Genomic DNA, 17,840 nt, shown 5'->3' with positions numbered 1-17,840 from the left:
GGGGTGCGTTGTGGCGGTTGTAACTAATGAATGTTTTGGTTGAATTGGCCATTGGTTTATCACAGACCAATGACTGAAACTGTTTTGGCTACAGCTGCCAAAACACACCCTTGGAAGTGGTTGATTTAAATGTGCTTGTTCTAGCACATTTAAATTAGGCCTGTGGCTGATCCACTCTACGCATGCGCTCAAGTATGGTAATGCGCAGAAAGGCATTTAGTCATGGGTCCTTCTCATTCTTTTGTGATCTTGTGATTTATCTAGGCAGTTTCGGGTGTCCAGGTAAAAACATTATTTATTTGAAGCTTGCCAAAATAGGTGCATTTTCACTGGTGCTAACTAAGCGTCCTACAAGCATCATACAAGCTTTTTAACAAGCGTGCATGCAAATTAGCCGCCCTCTTCAACTGGACAGTTTGAACCACTGGCAGCAGACAACAAGGAGTGCTGTCATCTATTGAAACAAAAGTCTCTTTGGACCATGACCAAATATTGCGATCCTTGTGGTTGCCGATCGCTTGTCTACCAAACTGTTGAACGATTTGGGAATGAGCTAATAGAAATTTACAAGAGTGGGATTTAAACCTGCGACCTTCAGTTTAACGTGCTGGCGCTCTTCCAACTCAGATAAATGAGCCCTATATGTTTGCGGCCTCCCTATTTTGTCAATATCTTAGTTTGGGGTTATGCCATGCAACTGTTATATGTTGTGAAGCCAGACTCATACCCAAGTTTAGGATACAACCTGGGAAGCGGCAGGACAGGGATCACCTTAAGGGATAGGACCTGGTTCCAAATTTTACCTCGCTAAAATAAAACAGAAACGGATTCAATGTTGTGAAAATACCATGAATTATTTTTGCTGTTTTCTCTACAAGTAGACACTGTATCAGCTGAAAATTACACGTGTCATTTTTATTGTAATGTTTGTTTTAGCTTTGCCTATAAATAAGCATCACGTTGACAAAAACCAAAGACCAATCTATGACCCTACCTTTAACAATGAGATGATTTTGTCAGGGTTTTTAATTTTTGTGGACCTCACACCTCTGTTGGTTATCATCTTTCTACTTTACAGATAAGCTGAATCCTGCTGAGGTTGCAGGTGCTGTTGTAGGTGGCATCTGTGGTTTCATCGTTCTTGTTCTGGTCATTGCAATCTGTGTCATCCTGCAGCTCAAGTCACGTGCCAGAAGAAAGCATGAGGTAACTAAGACCTTTTCTGACTGTATCCCTTTTATCCCTGTGAATATAGCCCAGGGAGGCCCTAGGATTTTGTTTAACCCATGGTTACCTCGCAGTAATTTCACACTGTCCCCACCTAGGTCCCTATTCAATAGGGTTTGGATTGCAAGTTTTAAGAATACCCCCGGGTTTTTACTACGTACCTCTACTGCAGAGCAGGGGTGGCTTTTCCCAGGAGTATGCCCATTTGCTGGGGTAGATCAGGGGTAAAAAGTGATCCAAGTGTGAAAAGGCCAGCCACTATTTCCTGGGGTAACCCCAGGGAATAGAGCCACTATTTCCTGGGGTAACCCCAGGGAAAAGAGCCACTATTTCCTGGGGTAACCCCAGGGAAAAGAGCCACTATTTCCTGGGGTAACCCCAGGGAATAGAGCCACTATTTCCTGGGGTAACCCCAGGGAAAAGAGGCACTATTTCCTGGGGTAACCCCAGGGAATAGAGCCACTATTTCCTGGGGTTACCCCAGGGAATAGAGCCACTATTTCCTGGGGTAACCCCAGGGAAAAGAGTAGTGTAAAAGGGACTTTGTAGGAGACTCACTATTAGTGGAATTCATTTTGACCTGTTAAAATTATAGCTGTGTGGTTGCCGAGCAGATATGAACTCTGGACTCAAGCTCTTGTGCCCCCCTCAAGAAGTGGCCCCTAAAAAAATGATGCCCACCCTCGTGCCCTCTAAAATTTTACCTTTTATCTTTTCACCCCATCAGGTTAAGCAGCCTAAGAAACAGAAGAAGCAGACGAAGGATATTGCTGACCTCGGAGGTCGCGAACCCGCGTATCAGGTCAGAGACACCCCCGTGGAGGTCCAGCGTTCCTACCCTCGTACTGCTGCCGAACCCTCTGGCATGGAGTATCAACAGCGCCCTCAATATGGTGGTCAGCAGAGCTACAGGGTAAGTAGCCTGAACTTCTTGCATTCACACTTTGAGGCTCGTTAATTACAACAGATACCAGCCTAGGTCGATCCCCTTCCAAAAGCACCTTTGGCCTCACATTCATTGCACATGGAGATTCATAGTCAAATCTTATGTACATGATTACATATAAAACATTCATACATGTACATGTACACACAAACTTATGCACGGTGCATGCAGACGTGACAACCAAAAGAAAATATAGATATGGAACGCTTACATCACTGCATGTTTATCCAATGAAACCTTTGTATCCAATGAGACCACTGGGTCTTATATATTTATTTATCTTCCAGTACTCGCTAAAAACATATATCCTACTTCCTCTGTTTTTATTACAAAAAATATAGCGCATCTGCGTCCCATATCCAACTCGGCCTTCAGCCTCTTTGGATATGGGACGCAGAAGCGCTATATTTTTCCGTATTCCACTCGCGCTTGTGTGATAACTTATAATGTCACTCAAAACACAGTGTATAACACTGAATGGTCATACAGTAGGAGGGTTGACTACATACCTTTTTTTTTCTTAGGGCGGTGATCCTCGTGGTGATCCTCACGGTTCTCGAGGTGTCACTCCAAGTCCTCACTCCTATCAGACATTACCCTACCAGGGTATCACTCAAAACACAGTGTATAATGTTGATTGGTCATACAGTAGGAGGGTTGACTATATACTATTTTATGTTCTAGGGTGGTGATCCTCGTGGTGATCCTCACGGTTCTCGAGGTGTCACTCCAAGTCCTCACTCCTATCAGACTTTACCCTACCAGGGTATCACTCAAAACACAGTGTATAATGTTGATTGGTCATACAGTAGGAGGGTTGACTATATACTATTTTATGTTCTAGGGCGGTGATCCTCGCGGTGATCCTCACGGTTCTTGAGGTGTCACTCCGAGTCCTCACTCCTATCAGACTTTACCCTACCAGGGTATCACTCAAAACACAGTGTATAATGTTGATTGGTCATACAGTAGGAGGGTTGACTATATACTATTTTATGTTCTAGGGCGGTGATCCTCGCGGTGATCCTCACGGTTCTTGAGGTGTCACTCCGAGTCCTCACTCCTATCAGACTTTACCCTACCAGGGTATCACTCAAAACACAGTGTATAATGTTGATTGGTCATACAGTAGGAGGGTTGACTATATACTATTTTATGTTCTAGGGCGGTGATCCTCGCGGTGATCCTCACGGTTCTTGAGGTGTCACTCCGAGTCCTCACTCCTATCAGACTTTACCCTACCAGGGTATCACTCAAAACACAGTGTATAATGTTGATTGGTCATACAGTAGGAGGGTTGACTATATACTATTTTATGTTCTAGGGTGGTGATCCTCGCGGTGATCCTCACGGTTCTCGAGGTCACATCCAGCCGAGTCCTCACTCCTCTCAGACTCTACAATACCAAGAGAGAGATCCAATGGCTCGCAGACCACCCCCTGAGATGATCTCCCCTACTGAGCCTCGCTACGCTTACGCCGATCAGTAAGTTGAATATTCATTTTGGATTTTACCCATAAACACTTATGTGTGTTAGCACTGTATACTCAGTACTTACCCGAGTTCTGTGAAAAAAATCACAGGCATATCACTTGGGTGGGATTCGAACCCACGACCCTTGCAATTCTAGAGCAGTGTCATACTAACTAGACTACCGAGATTGCCCGGTGGCTAGATGCAGTTCGAATCCTATGTTTTAGTAGTGAGTACTGCATCAGTAAAGTAGAACTTCTTCTTTTTGATTAGTTTTGGTTTTACCCATATACATGTACACCGATGTGTGTTTAGCACTGTACATGTATACCCAGTCATTTCCTGAATTCTGTGAAAAATCATAAGATAAGTTTTGAGAAGAGATTTAACCTTTGTGGTACAAAGACAACATCTAAGATTAAGTGGAAGACAGTGTCAGATGGGTGGCATATCACTCGGGTGGGATTTGAACCCAGGACCTTTGCAATTCTTGAGCGTGTCCTACCAACTAGACCACTGAGGTTGCCCGGTAGCTAGAGGCGGTTCATAACCTATGTTTGAGCAGCGGGTACCGCTACTTTTTTTTGTTAATTTCATTTTAATGAAGATTAGAGCAAGGTAGTCCAAACGTTGAGACCAATTAAGAACTCACTCTGCGGTAGTGAAGTTAGTAACAAGAAGTCCCCTTGATCCTTTAAAACAAAGTAGTAGTTGAAACCGGGTTACCCTTAAGGATGTAGGCATGGGTATCATCCACCTGGAGTATAGCTTTTGGAGCAGATTGCAATACCTTCCCAACTTTTAACAAAGCAATCTGATTAAAGACTTTGGACACTATTGGTAATTGCCAATAGTGTCCACTGCCTTATTGGCTTCCTCAAGGGCACAAGTGTCATGACCGGAATTGGAACCCACACTCTGCTGCAGAAAACACAAGAGCTTTTGTCTGGTGAACTAGACTGCTACAACACTACATGCCACAATACGCCTCGACACACAGCATGCCACAACACACCACAATAACGTTACCCCACGCCACGACATGGCACAATACTGATTTTTCTATTGTATCTCTTTATTTGTGCAGAGGGGATGATATCGAGTTGGAGTTGAAACACGGCAAGAGCTTGGAGAGCTGGGCTTAAAGGAGCAGTGGGCGGCACCAGTTTAAAGCAGCAGTTGATGCCTAGCTTAAAGGGACAGTAGAGGTCCAAGTGACGTCGCACCAGATGCAGAAATATCTAATCACTTCCCTGTTGTTTTTTGTATCAACAGGCATGTACATTTTTTTCGTAAATTTTCACTTTTTTTTTTGCATGTAGGTTTCTAGAGGTGGTTTGGCTCTTTATAAATAATGAGCCATTGTTTGCAATTCACCTATTGGCATGTAGGTTTCTATTGCTTTAATTGTATTTTTATCCCATTTTAGATTAACACTATAACCCACTTTGTATCTTTTTTAAGCCCATATTACATGAATCACCTGCTGAGATCACCAAAAGGCAACTTTTGTAGATTCAAATTTCCATGGTGTCCGTTTGATAATGTCGCAGCAAGAGTTGGTTGGTACCCGCTGTCATCTCCCTAAACCAGATGAATCTATTATTCTTTATGACTTTTTTTAGACACTTATTTCAGCTAAAACTTTCACTTGTGACTTTTGTTGTATCTTTATTTCGAACTTGGTCTACAAATCAGCATTACCTTGACTAAAACAATCCCTACCCATAAGTAGAATTATTATCTTTCCAAAGGAATAGACCCCTTGCGATACGCGCAGCGTACTCACATGTGTCTGTCTTTGGTGTCATTTCGGGTTTCAAAATCGTGTACAAACAAGCACAAAAGAGAGTTGACACCCAAAATTATACGCATTGTTTAGAGGAACGTTCTGTGTTGTGTAAGAAATCAACTAGTTCCCCCTTGTACATGTATAACGCGAAACGCTACAGGTACGCTGAGGTCTTGCGCTCGTTTTTGCGCAGAGAGAGCTGCTATTGTCCGATGATCTGCCTCCTTTTTGAGAGTGTGACGTCATTTGCAATGGGTCAATAAAGAACCCTTTGTGATTTATAAAATAAAGTGCCTTACAACTGTTTCTTCATGGATGCTATAGTTAGGAAACAGCTTTTTGTGGGTAAAGAATTATGTAATAACTGTAAAATTGTAATTTTTATGTGTTCGCACTGTATACTCAGTGCTTTCCTGAGTTCTGTGAAAAAACCTTTGCAACTCTAGAGCAGTGTTTTAATGCAGTTTGGTTACAAAGTAGAGTTGTTGCTTGAGTTACTTTTGCGCAATTTAAATTTTTCTTGCTTTGTGATCGTAGAAAACAGAGATTTAATTCTATTTTATTAAAAATAGTGCACTAGATTAGATTGTGTTCTTTTAAAGGCACTGGACACTATTGGTAATTACTTAAAATAGTTTTCAGCATCACAACTTACTTGGTAACGAGTAATGGCAAGCTGTTGATAGTATCAATCATTGTGAAAAACGGCTCCCTCTGAAGTAACGTAGTTTTTGAGAAAGAGGTCACACTCACAAAAAAAAACTTCACACTCAAATACTCAAAGGCTTCATTATTTTTATTATTGTAATCTGAAAGCACACAAATTTGTGCAACAAGGGGTGTTTTTTCTTGCATTATTAAGATGCACTTTTGATGATCAATTGAGTCTAAATTGTCACAGATTCATTATTTTATGCATATGTTGAGATACACCAAGTGAAAATACTGGTCTTTACCAAAGGTGTCCAGTGCCTTTATTTTGGGATAGGTTAACATTGCTGGTTTTGATGATCAAAGACAAAAACAGTTGCAACTACCACCACGGGAGATTTGAAATTGTACGACCTGATACGCGGGCTCGCGACCACTCACGCTGTTTGAACTGTCATTTACATCAGCAATTTAGCACACGTATTCTTTGTATATAGCTAAGCATGCGATTGTAGAGGGCGCTAGAGGTTTTTAATTTTTTCCTAAAGAGATTTGTTTGTAGAGAGACTTTCTCCAATTCAGAGCTGAATTAATGTCATAGTTGCAATTTGCTTGGTCGAGTCGCGACTACCGTTTTTCAACTACTCGGTAACAACAACATAATGTTCTTAATTTTAACTTGTTAATTAATAAGCATGTGACAAATGTTTATTTCGATTTCAATGACCTAATTATAGATATCAAGATGTAAATGCAATCTTTTGGCAAACCCAAAGTAGGACTTTTAAATTATACTTGCTAATCCTCCTACTGTCTGACCAGTTTTGAAAGATAATTTAACTATGCTAGCTTACTTGGTTGGATGCATTTAAACAGTACACAGTCAACCCTCCTACTGTTTTACCAGTCAATATCATTCACTGTAGTTTGATTGATATATGAAGTACGTCAGCTTATTTGGTTTAATGCATTTAAACAGTACACAGTGAACCCCCCTACTATTTTACCAGTCAATATCATCCACTGTACATAGTTTGAAAGATATATGACTTGATCTATGCCAGCTTACTTCATGTGCATTTAGACAGTACACGGTCAACCCTCCTACTGTCTGACCAGTCAATTTTATCCACTGCAGTATTGAATGACAGGTACATGTATTACTTCAGCTTACTTTGTTGAATGCATTCCAATAGTGCACGGTCAACCCTCCTACTATATGACCAGTCAATACTACTGTAGTTTTGAATGGCATGTACTACTCCAGCTTGGTGAATACATTTAAGCAGTGCATAGTCAACACTCTTACTGTGTAAATTGTGGTTGGTCATCTTCCTTGAAAAAAGTAGGCAGGTTAGCTTAATTTTATAATTGATTGTTTGGTTTTTGTAATGCTGTCCGGAAATAAAAATGTATATACATGTTATTGATACAATAAAGATTTTGTAGTGACAGATGCTTTGTTTATTACATACATTTATTTGTCCTGTTGATTTCGACTAGCAATGCTGAAGATATTTTGGTGAGACGACCCCTTTTGTCAGCATGTGCCAAACTATTTTAACATTTCCCATGATTGTCTTAACCATATCACACACACAGGGCAGCTCATGATTATGCCATGACATCCTAAGGTGGACCATTCCACACTTCCAGTCAACATGGGACAGTGATTTGGTTTAGAGGGGCAAGACAAAACTCAGCCAGTTTGTACAAAATCGGTCGGCCAATGTTGTCTGTCAATGACTAAAAAATAAAGGGATTGAAAGGCAAATTAGTCAAATTACTAATGAAAAATAATAATAATAATAAGCAAGACAAATCCCCCTGCAGGGCCTAATTTCATAGAGTTGCCTATGGTTTTATGCTAATAATTATTTTGAGTAGTTACCAGTAGTGTTCACTGCCTTTATGCAAGACAACATTTACTGCCAAGTGGGTTCAAATCCTGCTCTAGTCAAATTTACTTTTTTCGACCTCAAATCATCATTTACCCACAGCCAGTTTCCTTAAGTGGTTTATAACTTGACTGAAAGGTGAGAAGTTCCTGCTTGTCTGGGGAAAATGCTTATTGATAACAAAGGGGCTCGACTATCTAGAGGTTTGGAGGAATTATGAGTTTTGGGGTATGTTCCATTTTCCCCAGGGGATGTTCTTAGGGGTGGAAAATCTCAAAGATCTGTCTTGTCTACCAATCTTTCAAAAAGTTTTCAAAACATGCAATAGAACTCATTAAAATACTTATTTTAACCGAAAGGGTACAAATATGTTTACACTTAATTTGCAATACCCCTTTTCCTTTTCATGAAAAACAAAAATGGCTGCCGACGAAACCTCATATACATCTCTTCAGTTTGTCCACATGTTATGCCCTATTTGGTTGACGAAACCACTATTAGGAGAGCGAGGTGAGTTTAATATTGCTTATAGCATAGAAGACTGTTATGATGAACATGGGTTTTCGAAACAGTGAAAAATGAAGGAAACGTTGGGCTTAAATACTTTCCTGAGGGGCGGCCATTTTGAAAAAAAAAACGTGTCATGAGTAGTTATAGGCCTACATAATTGTGTTATGCATCAAGCCCGCAAAGTTGTTTGACTACGTAGAAAAGCAGTTCAAATACATGTACCTGAAAAGACTGTGATTTGTATTTCATTTGGTTTCGGTCCAAATGCTGAACTTGCTTGCCCCTTTGTGACTTTTTCAATTTGACACAACATTTGATAAAAATGCTGGACTCGCCCCCTTTGCTTTTGTTTTTTATTTTTTTAATAAAATTTGATGTAATTACCAAAATTACCCATTGTCGTTTTAAAGATTTTTAATTAATAATGTGGTCTAACCTTGGTAATATATTTAAAACTTTGACAACAACTTAATGAAAATGCTATACTTGGTTTGCACCAAAATTTGGTTAAAATGCCGGACTTCTATACCCCTTACCCATTGTGATTTTTTTGAAATATATTTTTTAAACAAAGATTGAACAAAATGCTGGACTAACACGGTGTGATGTTTTCAGTATTCTTTACCACAATGCTAGACTTAACCCTTGTGATTTTGTTCCTTCAAATTTTTACCAAAATCAGACCAAAATGCTGGACCTACCCGTTGTGTGATTTTTTCAATATTTTTTACCAAAGATTGAACAAAATGCTGGACTTACCCATTGTGATGTCATTAGTATTCTTTACCACAATGCTAGACTTAACCCTTGTGATTTTTCTTCCTAAATTTTTTACCAAAATCAGACCAAAATGCTGGACTTACCCCTTGTGTGCGTGATTTTTTTCAGTATTTGTTACAAAAACGTTGTGTTTATTGCAAGTATTTTTTTAACAAATTTAAACAAAAATGCCTTGTGATTTTTTCAATTTTTGTCAAAAATCTGAAAAAATGCTGGATTTACCCCTGTGTTGTGATTTTGTCAATATTTTATATCAAAATGCTGGACTTACCCCTTGTGGTATTTTTTTTCAATTCTGACCCAAAATTTGATAAAAATGCTCGACTTAACCCTTGTGATTTTTTAAAAAACAAAATCAGACAAAAATGCTGGACCTGAGGTCTCGAAATTAAATTCGTGGAAACTTACTCATATCTCGAAAACTACGTCACTTCAGAGGAAGCCGTTTCTCACAATATTTTATACTACCAACCTCTCCCTATTACTCGAAAGGTTTTATGCTAATAATTAATTTGACTACTTACCAATAGTGTTTACTGCCTTTGAGTGTTGACATAAAAAAGTACATGATCCTAGTTCTAATCTAAGTTTATAACAATTGCATTTATTGTGTTTTTCACTCATTAAATTTAAAGGGTGAATTCACCTGAAAACCTAAAAAGGTTAAAAATGTTACTTGTCTGTTTGTTTGCATTTGAATATTTTATATATTTGACTTTCAATCATAATTTATATATAAATTTTATTATTAAAGATGCTATGTCAGATTTTTGGCCGATTTGACCCAGAAAATTTGATTTAAAATTAAATAGGTATTTTGATGGGAGTCGAGAAAGTTACAAGCTTTCATTTGAGCCATTGCTCGAAAACGTTCGCCAATTATTAGTAGCAGTAAAATTAAGTGCTCAAAATTAGTTTTTGTCGGGATCCCGACAATATATCACATGACTCATTCTTATGTGTTTTATAAGAAACGTTTTAAATTTTTGTCATGGTTCCTGACCATTAAAAGTAAAAGTTAAACTTTTTTTCGTTAGAGCGGGTGATGCTCTCTGAAATACCATTCACTTAAAAAAATCTATTTTTTAATGTTTGGGGCAAAAAATCTGACATAGCATCTTTAACTCTATATTGTCCCTTCATAATCAAAAAAATAAAGTTCCATCAAAACGTCTTGGCTTTGGTATCACCGTTACCATAGGGTGCGTTCGTTTAGCTTCCCCGGGTCGACCCCGGTGTGTGCCGTTTTCTTTTTCCAGGACGAACGTGTGCAGATAATTACCCACGTTCGTCCTGGAAAAAAAACCGCCACACACCGGGGTCGACCCAGGGAAGCTAAACGAACGCACCCTCTGGCTTGTCCCAGGGACGTTCGTGATATGCAAATTACTCACGTGGTGTGCTCGCGGGCTACCTTTCACCCTTTTGCAAGACAAAATGGCTGAAGGCTCAAGAATTTTGTATCCGATGTTTTTCCACATTTTGCATGTAATTAAGTTGACACAATAACTACAACAACGAGAGAGGTGAGTAGAGTTTGCTTTATAGCATTCGTAGAATACTACATTTGTTTCATTATGAGTTTCTGAAACGGTAAAAATGAGGCAAACATAAAATAGACCTTGCCGTTCGACATGGCGGCAGTTTCGAGTCTACACATGAGGCCGACATGCTACGTGACACTATTGGTAATTTACTCAGAGTAATTGTTAGCATAAAACCTTACTTGGTAACGAGTAATGGGGAGAGGTTGATAGTATAAAACATTGTGAGAAACGGCTCCCTCTGAAGTGGAGTAGTTGGAAAGAAGTAATTTTCCACGAATTTGATTTCGAGACCTCAGATTTAGAAGTTGAGGTCTCGAAATCAAGCATCTAAACGGACACAACTTCGTGTGACAAGGGTGGTTTTTTTCTTTCATTATTATCTCGCAATTTCGATGACCGATTGAGCTCAAATTTTCACAGGTTTGTTATAGTATGCATATGTTGAGATACACCAACTGTGAAGGCTGGTCTTTGACAATTACCAATGGTGTCCACTGCCTTTAATAGGACATGTAGGCCCATATGGAGGAATAAGTTATTCCTCTATGGTAGGCCTATATAGGAAAGGGATTGCAAAAAGGTTAGAAGCTTGGAAAAACGTCTGTACTACACCACTTGTTAAATTTACTCAAAATAAGGAGATATTACTATGTTTGTAAAAAAATAAGTGAAAAAAGTTGTGTGTGTTTTTTCATTTTAGTGTAGGGACATTGGAAAGATCAGGTAAAAGTTAGTTTGTATAAATAGATTTAGCCGGCCTCCTATTAACTTTTGGTTTAACAGCCTTTTATCAGTGATTTTTAACTGTTCCACGCCATGCATAGTAAACATAATGTTCCCCACCAGACCTACCAAGTCTCACGCATTAGGCTTGAGACTCACGCATTTGGGCTGTGTCTCACGCTCACACGCACAGCAACCATATAACATGTATTGGGGCCAGACCGGGAAAAAAAAAATTAACTCCAATCCATTGCCAAATTCTAGCGCTTTGCACTACACGTTTTTGTTTCTCCAATTCCTTCAATGCAAGTGTTCAGAGTAAACATTACAGGGCGCACATATTTTTCTTTAAATTGTTTTCTTGTGTGTTGGGAATTAGATTTGACGACATTAAGTACTGTGTGGAGACAATTTAAAGGCCCCATGAGCATGCTGTCCTGAAGTAAAAAATTTCTATATCCCCTCATTATGTACATGTTATATGAACACTAATTTACATCCATACTTAAAAATATAAATTTGTTCTTTTTCAGAATTCGTGGAATCTGAATGTTTCCCTTTCATCAGAAGTGTATGTTGATCATTATGTTGCCTCTCCCTGCATCTTAGCAGTCTTTCCAGCCACAACAGCAGTCACTGATGAACAAAGCCTCAACCATTCTGTAAGGCAGCCAAAATGTATGTTTCTATTACTAGCTGTAGGGCCATAATAATTTATACCAACACATTTGCCAATATTTCTCTCATTCTGTTTTTTTTCTCCAAAAAATAAGACCCACATTATTTATGACTTTTTTTTTTTTGTGGGGCCTCCCAAGAATCAGTTAAATTTCTATTAAAAACTTTCATTTAGGTCAGCCCTTCTTCCCAATGAAATGTTCATACTTTTCCTCAAGAGCCAGACATCATGCCTGTATTACAGTCTAAGCATTGTCAGTTCGATACTAAACTACCCTTGAGGTCATTACCTAATATTGTGAATGATTTTTTTTTTTAGTTTTGCATCTGATTCTAGTTCACCAAAAGGAACGATTACACTGTATTTCTGTACTTGCGTACTTGCAAACATGGAGTTACTGTTCATGAATAATATGTAATTCTGAAGAAAAAAAATAGCTTTATAATTTTGAATGCATCCTACTAAATAGCAGTACAGTTTATCTGATCGTTCTGATTATCAATTTTGAGTAGTCCAAGGCAGGGTTTACTTGGTAGTTAAAATTAATTACCATGAAAACTTTAGAGCACTGATCATGTTGATGTTAAACAACAAAATTGTTGGAAAAACACCCCATGTAAAATGTAGTTTTAGGGAAGGTGCTAATTTTTTTTTTTTCACCCCAACAAATTTGAATCTGAGAAAGGCTTCAGGCATGACGCCTTTCTCATGCATCTGAAAGCACACAATTTTACGCATGGAATGTGGTTTTAGGGAAAGTGGTAATTTTTTCACCCCCAAAAATTTGAATCTGAGAAATGCTTCAGGCATGAAGTCTTTCTCATGCATCTGAAAGCACACAATTTATGCATTTATTGACCACATCAAGTGAGGAGACTGGTGTTTGATAATTATCAAAAGTATCCCTAACGTTCATTATTTTCTTAAGTTACTTTTTAATTAGTTCATCAACACTAAGAATGGGAATAGTGGATCATCAAAGCTTTTCATAGAACCAAAAATTGTCCAAATATCAGGATTCATCAGAAAATAATAAGCAAACCAGACAAGATTGTTTATTTGAATTTTCAAGACTTTATTTGAGCAAACTTTAAAAGGTTTCCAAAGAAAAGAAAAGAAAACAATGCCATCAATTAGTGCATCCACACTGTTAGACATTACCCCCACCCCAACCTCAAAACTTGATTATGACTATGTTGTATGTTATGTTTCCTGAATGTTTTAATTAAAACAATTTTTGTTTTTGGGGTGCTTTGGCACTCTTATTGCTTCCTTACTATTTATTTGATAGTTGCTTAAATTGATGGTTCGAAATATGCCAGTTGATGTATACATGTAATTACTTTTTGAAAACCTTATTGAAATTATTTCAAAATGTCCTTTTTTGTAATGCCAAGTGCCACAATTCAAAAATTGTATTTGTAAAATCAAATACAGCTTTCAATTCATACTTGTTTTTAGTAAAAGTATTAAAATTGTGTGTTTAAGTTTCAAAATTCAACTTGAACCCTCAAAACCAGTTAAGCATTTATCCGAGAAGAAACATCAGCTGGCAAATGACAATCATAGCTAAGAAATATAAATGATCAACCAAGGAAGAAATGTAACCTGTTTTTTTTTCAAAAAGGAGTCCACATGGCTAACAAAAAACTAGTCTCATGAAAACATGAATTAACTGTTTGGTGTCTGCAAACTTGTAAAATAATTTTTTGTGCTTTTTCTTCATCTTACAAGAACTCAGAATATTTACAGAAACAAAGCGGTTTTTTATTCTTTTTCTTTTCAAACAAATCCAACTAAATTGGACTCCTTTATGGTTTACAGGTTGCATTTCTTACTTATAAAGAAGGTACAACATTGGTATTCATATACTGCATATAGAGTGCACAAATTTGAAAAAAAAACATTATCTCAAATTGCAGCGTTTCAAAACAAATTTCTTTATTTATTGTTTAACTCAATACAGTTTTTACATCAAGTGGACATTTAGATGAATGTTTCCTTGCATGCTTACCAAAATTTAAGGTAATGCATGTTCACTAAATTTCCGCATTTAACTTAATTCACAATAGCGTAACTACCAATGTTGTATCTTCTATAAAGGCCGCATCTTATAGCTTGTTCTGTGACTTTATAATCTCAATCTTGGAAAGTAAAAAATGGCTAAGTCCACAAAGGGACACAGAAAGTCAATAACTACTAAGTGTTTTTGTCAAAAAATTACTAAGTCCAAAAAAAGACTAAGTACAAACATTGACTATGGGTTTCTGCTCAAAAAATTACTAAGTACAAACAATGGCAAGTGTTTTGGTCAAAAAATGACTAAGTCCAAAAAAAGACTAAGTACAAACATTGACTATGAGTTTCTGCTTAAAAAATTACTAAGTACAAACAATGGCAAGTGTTTTGGTCAAAAAATGACTAAGTCCACAAAAGGACACAGAAAGCCAATAATTACCAAGTGTTTTTGTCAAAAAAATGACTAAGTCCAAAAAAAGACTAAGTACAAACATTGACTATGAGTTTCTGCTCAAAAAATTACTAAGTACAAACAATGGCTAGTGATTTGGTCAAAAAATGACTAAGTCCACAATGGGACTCCATTTTATTGTTATTTAAAGTCACAACAAGCTATAAGACGATACCTTTAATAAGGGGCTGTATTCCATTTTGATGTACCTAGCTATATAATCTAATGGTAATTTGAATTTGACGCCTTGTATAAGTGTCATGTGCAAATTTCTAGTTGATTACATTGTTGGTGTACATTACTTTGGGATACAGTCTCTTCCGCACCCCTATAGGGGGTGCACTTGGTTGATCAAGATTTTAATAATAGGGGGGGTAGGGCCAAACTTTTTACGCAGTTAATTTCGAACCGTACAACGGCACGAGAAATATTTTTGGCTGACTTAGTCTATATAAAAAAGGCAATTTTTAAGGGATTTTTTTGATTTTTTTAAGCACCACTGAACTGTAGAAGCAGCAGAGTTGCGCAAACGTGTGTGCCGATCGATGTGGCCAACTACTATCTAGAAAGTGAAGCGACTTAATGATCTAAGTATTAATGGAAGGAAAGCATTTTATTAAGTTAAATCAAGTTAATGTTTCATTGATAGTCTGTTTTACCAATGTCCTGCCTTACATGATTGACAACTAAAAAGATTGTTTTTTAAAAGTCGAAGCCAAAAACAAACTTAAGATTTTTTTTTTCAAAGTCCAAAACAAAAGTCGGAAAGGATTCTGTTGCCCGTTAAAATGTTTGATGAATCTGTATCAAGTGTACCATCGGACGTCTCCCCCTGTTCGGGCAAACACGTCGCTAAGTTCTTGGAGTAAAGTTTCAAGTTTGAATTTTGGTTGAAGTGTAAAAGGACGCTTCCACTCCATCACTGATTGAGTCCTGTACCATCAGAATAACGAAGACTTCAACCCAGATGATGATGCGCTGATCAGAGAAACAAGATTCCAACATGGCGGCTGAACTTGAACAATTTTGTGAATTTTTGTGACAAGCACAAAAAAACAGAACTAAAATACGCATGTTCTTTCAAAATTAACAGCATACTCAGGAATGTATTGGTTTCACTTGCATTAGAAGTACTACACTTCTTCATAAATTTTGTTTCAAATCAATCATAAGTTTTGGATTTGTTAAAACATCGCAACATTTTAACAGTGTGTGTGATTACACGTTCAAATGAAGTCAAATTTCAAAGTCAAATTTCAAAGTCAAATTTCAAAGTCAAAAGTGAGGTTATACACAAACATCAGATTTGCATCTTCATTGCATTGAGTATCATTACAGGAGATATTGTAGATGACATTGGGTTTATGAAGGATAACTAAACTGAGAAAAAAAAACTCTTAAAAAAAACCCTAACCTGTCTCTAAACAAATTCTAAACTCCTAAGTACAACAAAGTTTCAATTCCTACGGAACTACAAATTGCTAATGAAGTACCAATAAAGTATTGAACATCTAGGATCAACAACTACTCCTACTGATTAACTTCATGTAAGCCTGCAAACCAACAACTGCATGCTAATGATTTCCGCACCAATTTTAAATTACAATGTTTTTGCATAAAAATGAGTCTGACGTCGATGTCGGAAAATTAAGGTTTTATCGGTGACGATAAGATCCTAGGTTAAGTACAACAAAGTTTCAAATCCTACGGAACTACAAATTGCTGATAAAGTCCCAATAAAGTATTGAACATCTAGGATCAACAACTACTCCTACTGATTAACTTCATGTAAATCTGCAAACCAACCACTGCAAACTAATGATTTCATACCAATTATAAACTGCAATGTTTTTACATAAAAATGAATCTGACGTCGATGTCGGAAAACTAAGGTTTTATCAGTGACGATAAGATCGCTGATAACTTGGGTGTATTTTCCATCTAGAAAGACACCTGTGATTCTGTAAACAGTGCATGACTAAAGTAACAAAGTGACGTCTTATTTAGATTACCTATTCCTGCTGTGTCTTTTTGGCATAACAAAATCAAGCTAACAAGCAAATTGAGAAATAACTAATTGAGTTATTTGTTTAATAATTCTACACTAATACTGGACTAGTGTTTATGCTTCCTATAACTACCTAGCCAGGTTATTTAACTGAATAAGCCTACACTAATACTGCTAATACGCTAATAAACACCTAGTTTGATCCATTGTACACTTCGCTGTTGTACATGTTGAGACGTTCTCATGTTAACCATAAAAGAATTAAAATAATTGATGGACATCGCACACAATTTGTCTCGTTTCAAAGAGATCTTAAAAAAAAAAAAAAATACAATTGTTGTACTGACAAAAAACTAGTAGGTTGCCTTTGTTCCCAACAGTTCTACGGGTTACATATCTTAAACTTGCCAACTCTTTTTAGAACCTGTCAAAATATTAGTGTCTTTGTCACTTTAACAGCCTAAATAACTAGAGAAACAAGGTTCAAACATTGCGGCTGAACACATTTTGTGAGTGTTTGTAAATCGCCTGAGTGTCGTCCCCATGTTCAGCTGGAAAAGGGTTAACCAGTTGTAAAAACTTTTCACAATTATCAATAACTAATACCCTGAAGGATTGAAAACACCTACTGCAGCTAAATTACTACGTTTATGAAAAATGTATACAAATCATGCACACCACAGTGGCAGTATTTGTTAAAAAAGCAATGTCTATTGGTCAACATCATTTGTAAATCATTTCCTCAACTGATTGTCGTTAACATACCTACTGTAGAATCTGTCATAAAGCTGACCACTCAAAACCTACAATGAACAACCTAGTTAATTGGTCACTGAAATAGACCAATAGTTAACTTCATAGACTGAATGTTGTCAATCAGTTCAACAGGGGTTTTAACTAAATCTAAAATCTAAACACTATTCTAACTGACGAAGGAGTGTACATACAACCTACTGTGGCTGAGAATTGAACCAGTTACAATTACCTAATGCACAACGGCATCTATCTAAGCGACAATGTTTCTTCTATAAAGGACCCTGTTAACTTCCTACACAATCCCAATGTCATCTTTGATATCTCCTTTTGATACAGTCAAAACTTCTTAACACAAGTGAAACCAATGTAAAAGCCTGAGT

The 17,840-nt window shown here is 37.3% G+C and overlaps 1 protein-coding gene across 1 annotated transcript in view; it reads left to right on the top strand.

Annotated features, from left to right (window-relative positions):
• The window catches only part of LOC117301561 (sushi domain-containing protein 2-like), a 29,870-nt gene extending 23,862 nt beyond the window's left edge, over nt 1-6,008 (top strand). The window contains exons 20-23 of the mRNA XM_033785591.1: nt 1,079-1,206; nt 1,955-2,140; nt 3,498-3,658; nt 4,734-6,008. Of these exons, the coding sequence (XP_033641482.1) occupies nt 1,079-1,206; nt 1,955-2,140; nt 3,498-3,658; nt 4,734-4,791 (533 nt within the window). The 3' untranslated portion in view covers nt 4,792-6,008. The remainder of the gene's footprint in view (nt 1-1,078; nt 1,207-1,954; nt 2,141-3,497; nt 3,659-4,733) is intronic.
• The last annotated feature ends 11,832 nt before the right edge of the window (nt 6,009-17,840 follow it).

Source organism: Asterias rubens, chromosome 17 (assembly GCF_902459465.1).
Source record: "Asterias rubens chromosome 17, eAstRub1.3, whole genome shotgun sequence".
NCBI lineage: Eukaryota > Metazoa > Echinodermata > Asteroidea > Forcipulatida > Asteriidae > Asterias > Asterias rubens.
Note: the sequence above shows the minus strand (reverse complement) of the source record. Positions and strands in the feature narration are given on the sequence as shown.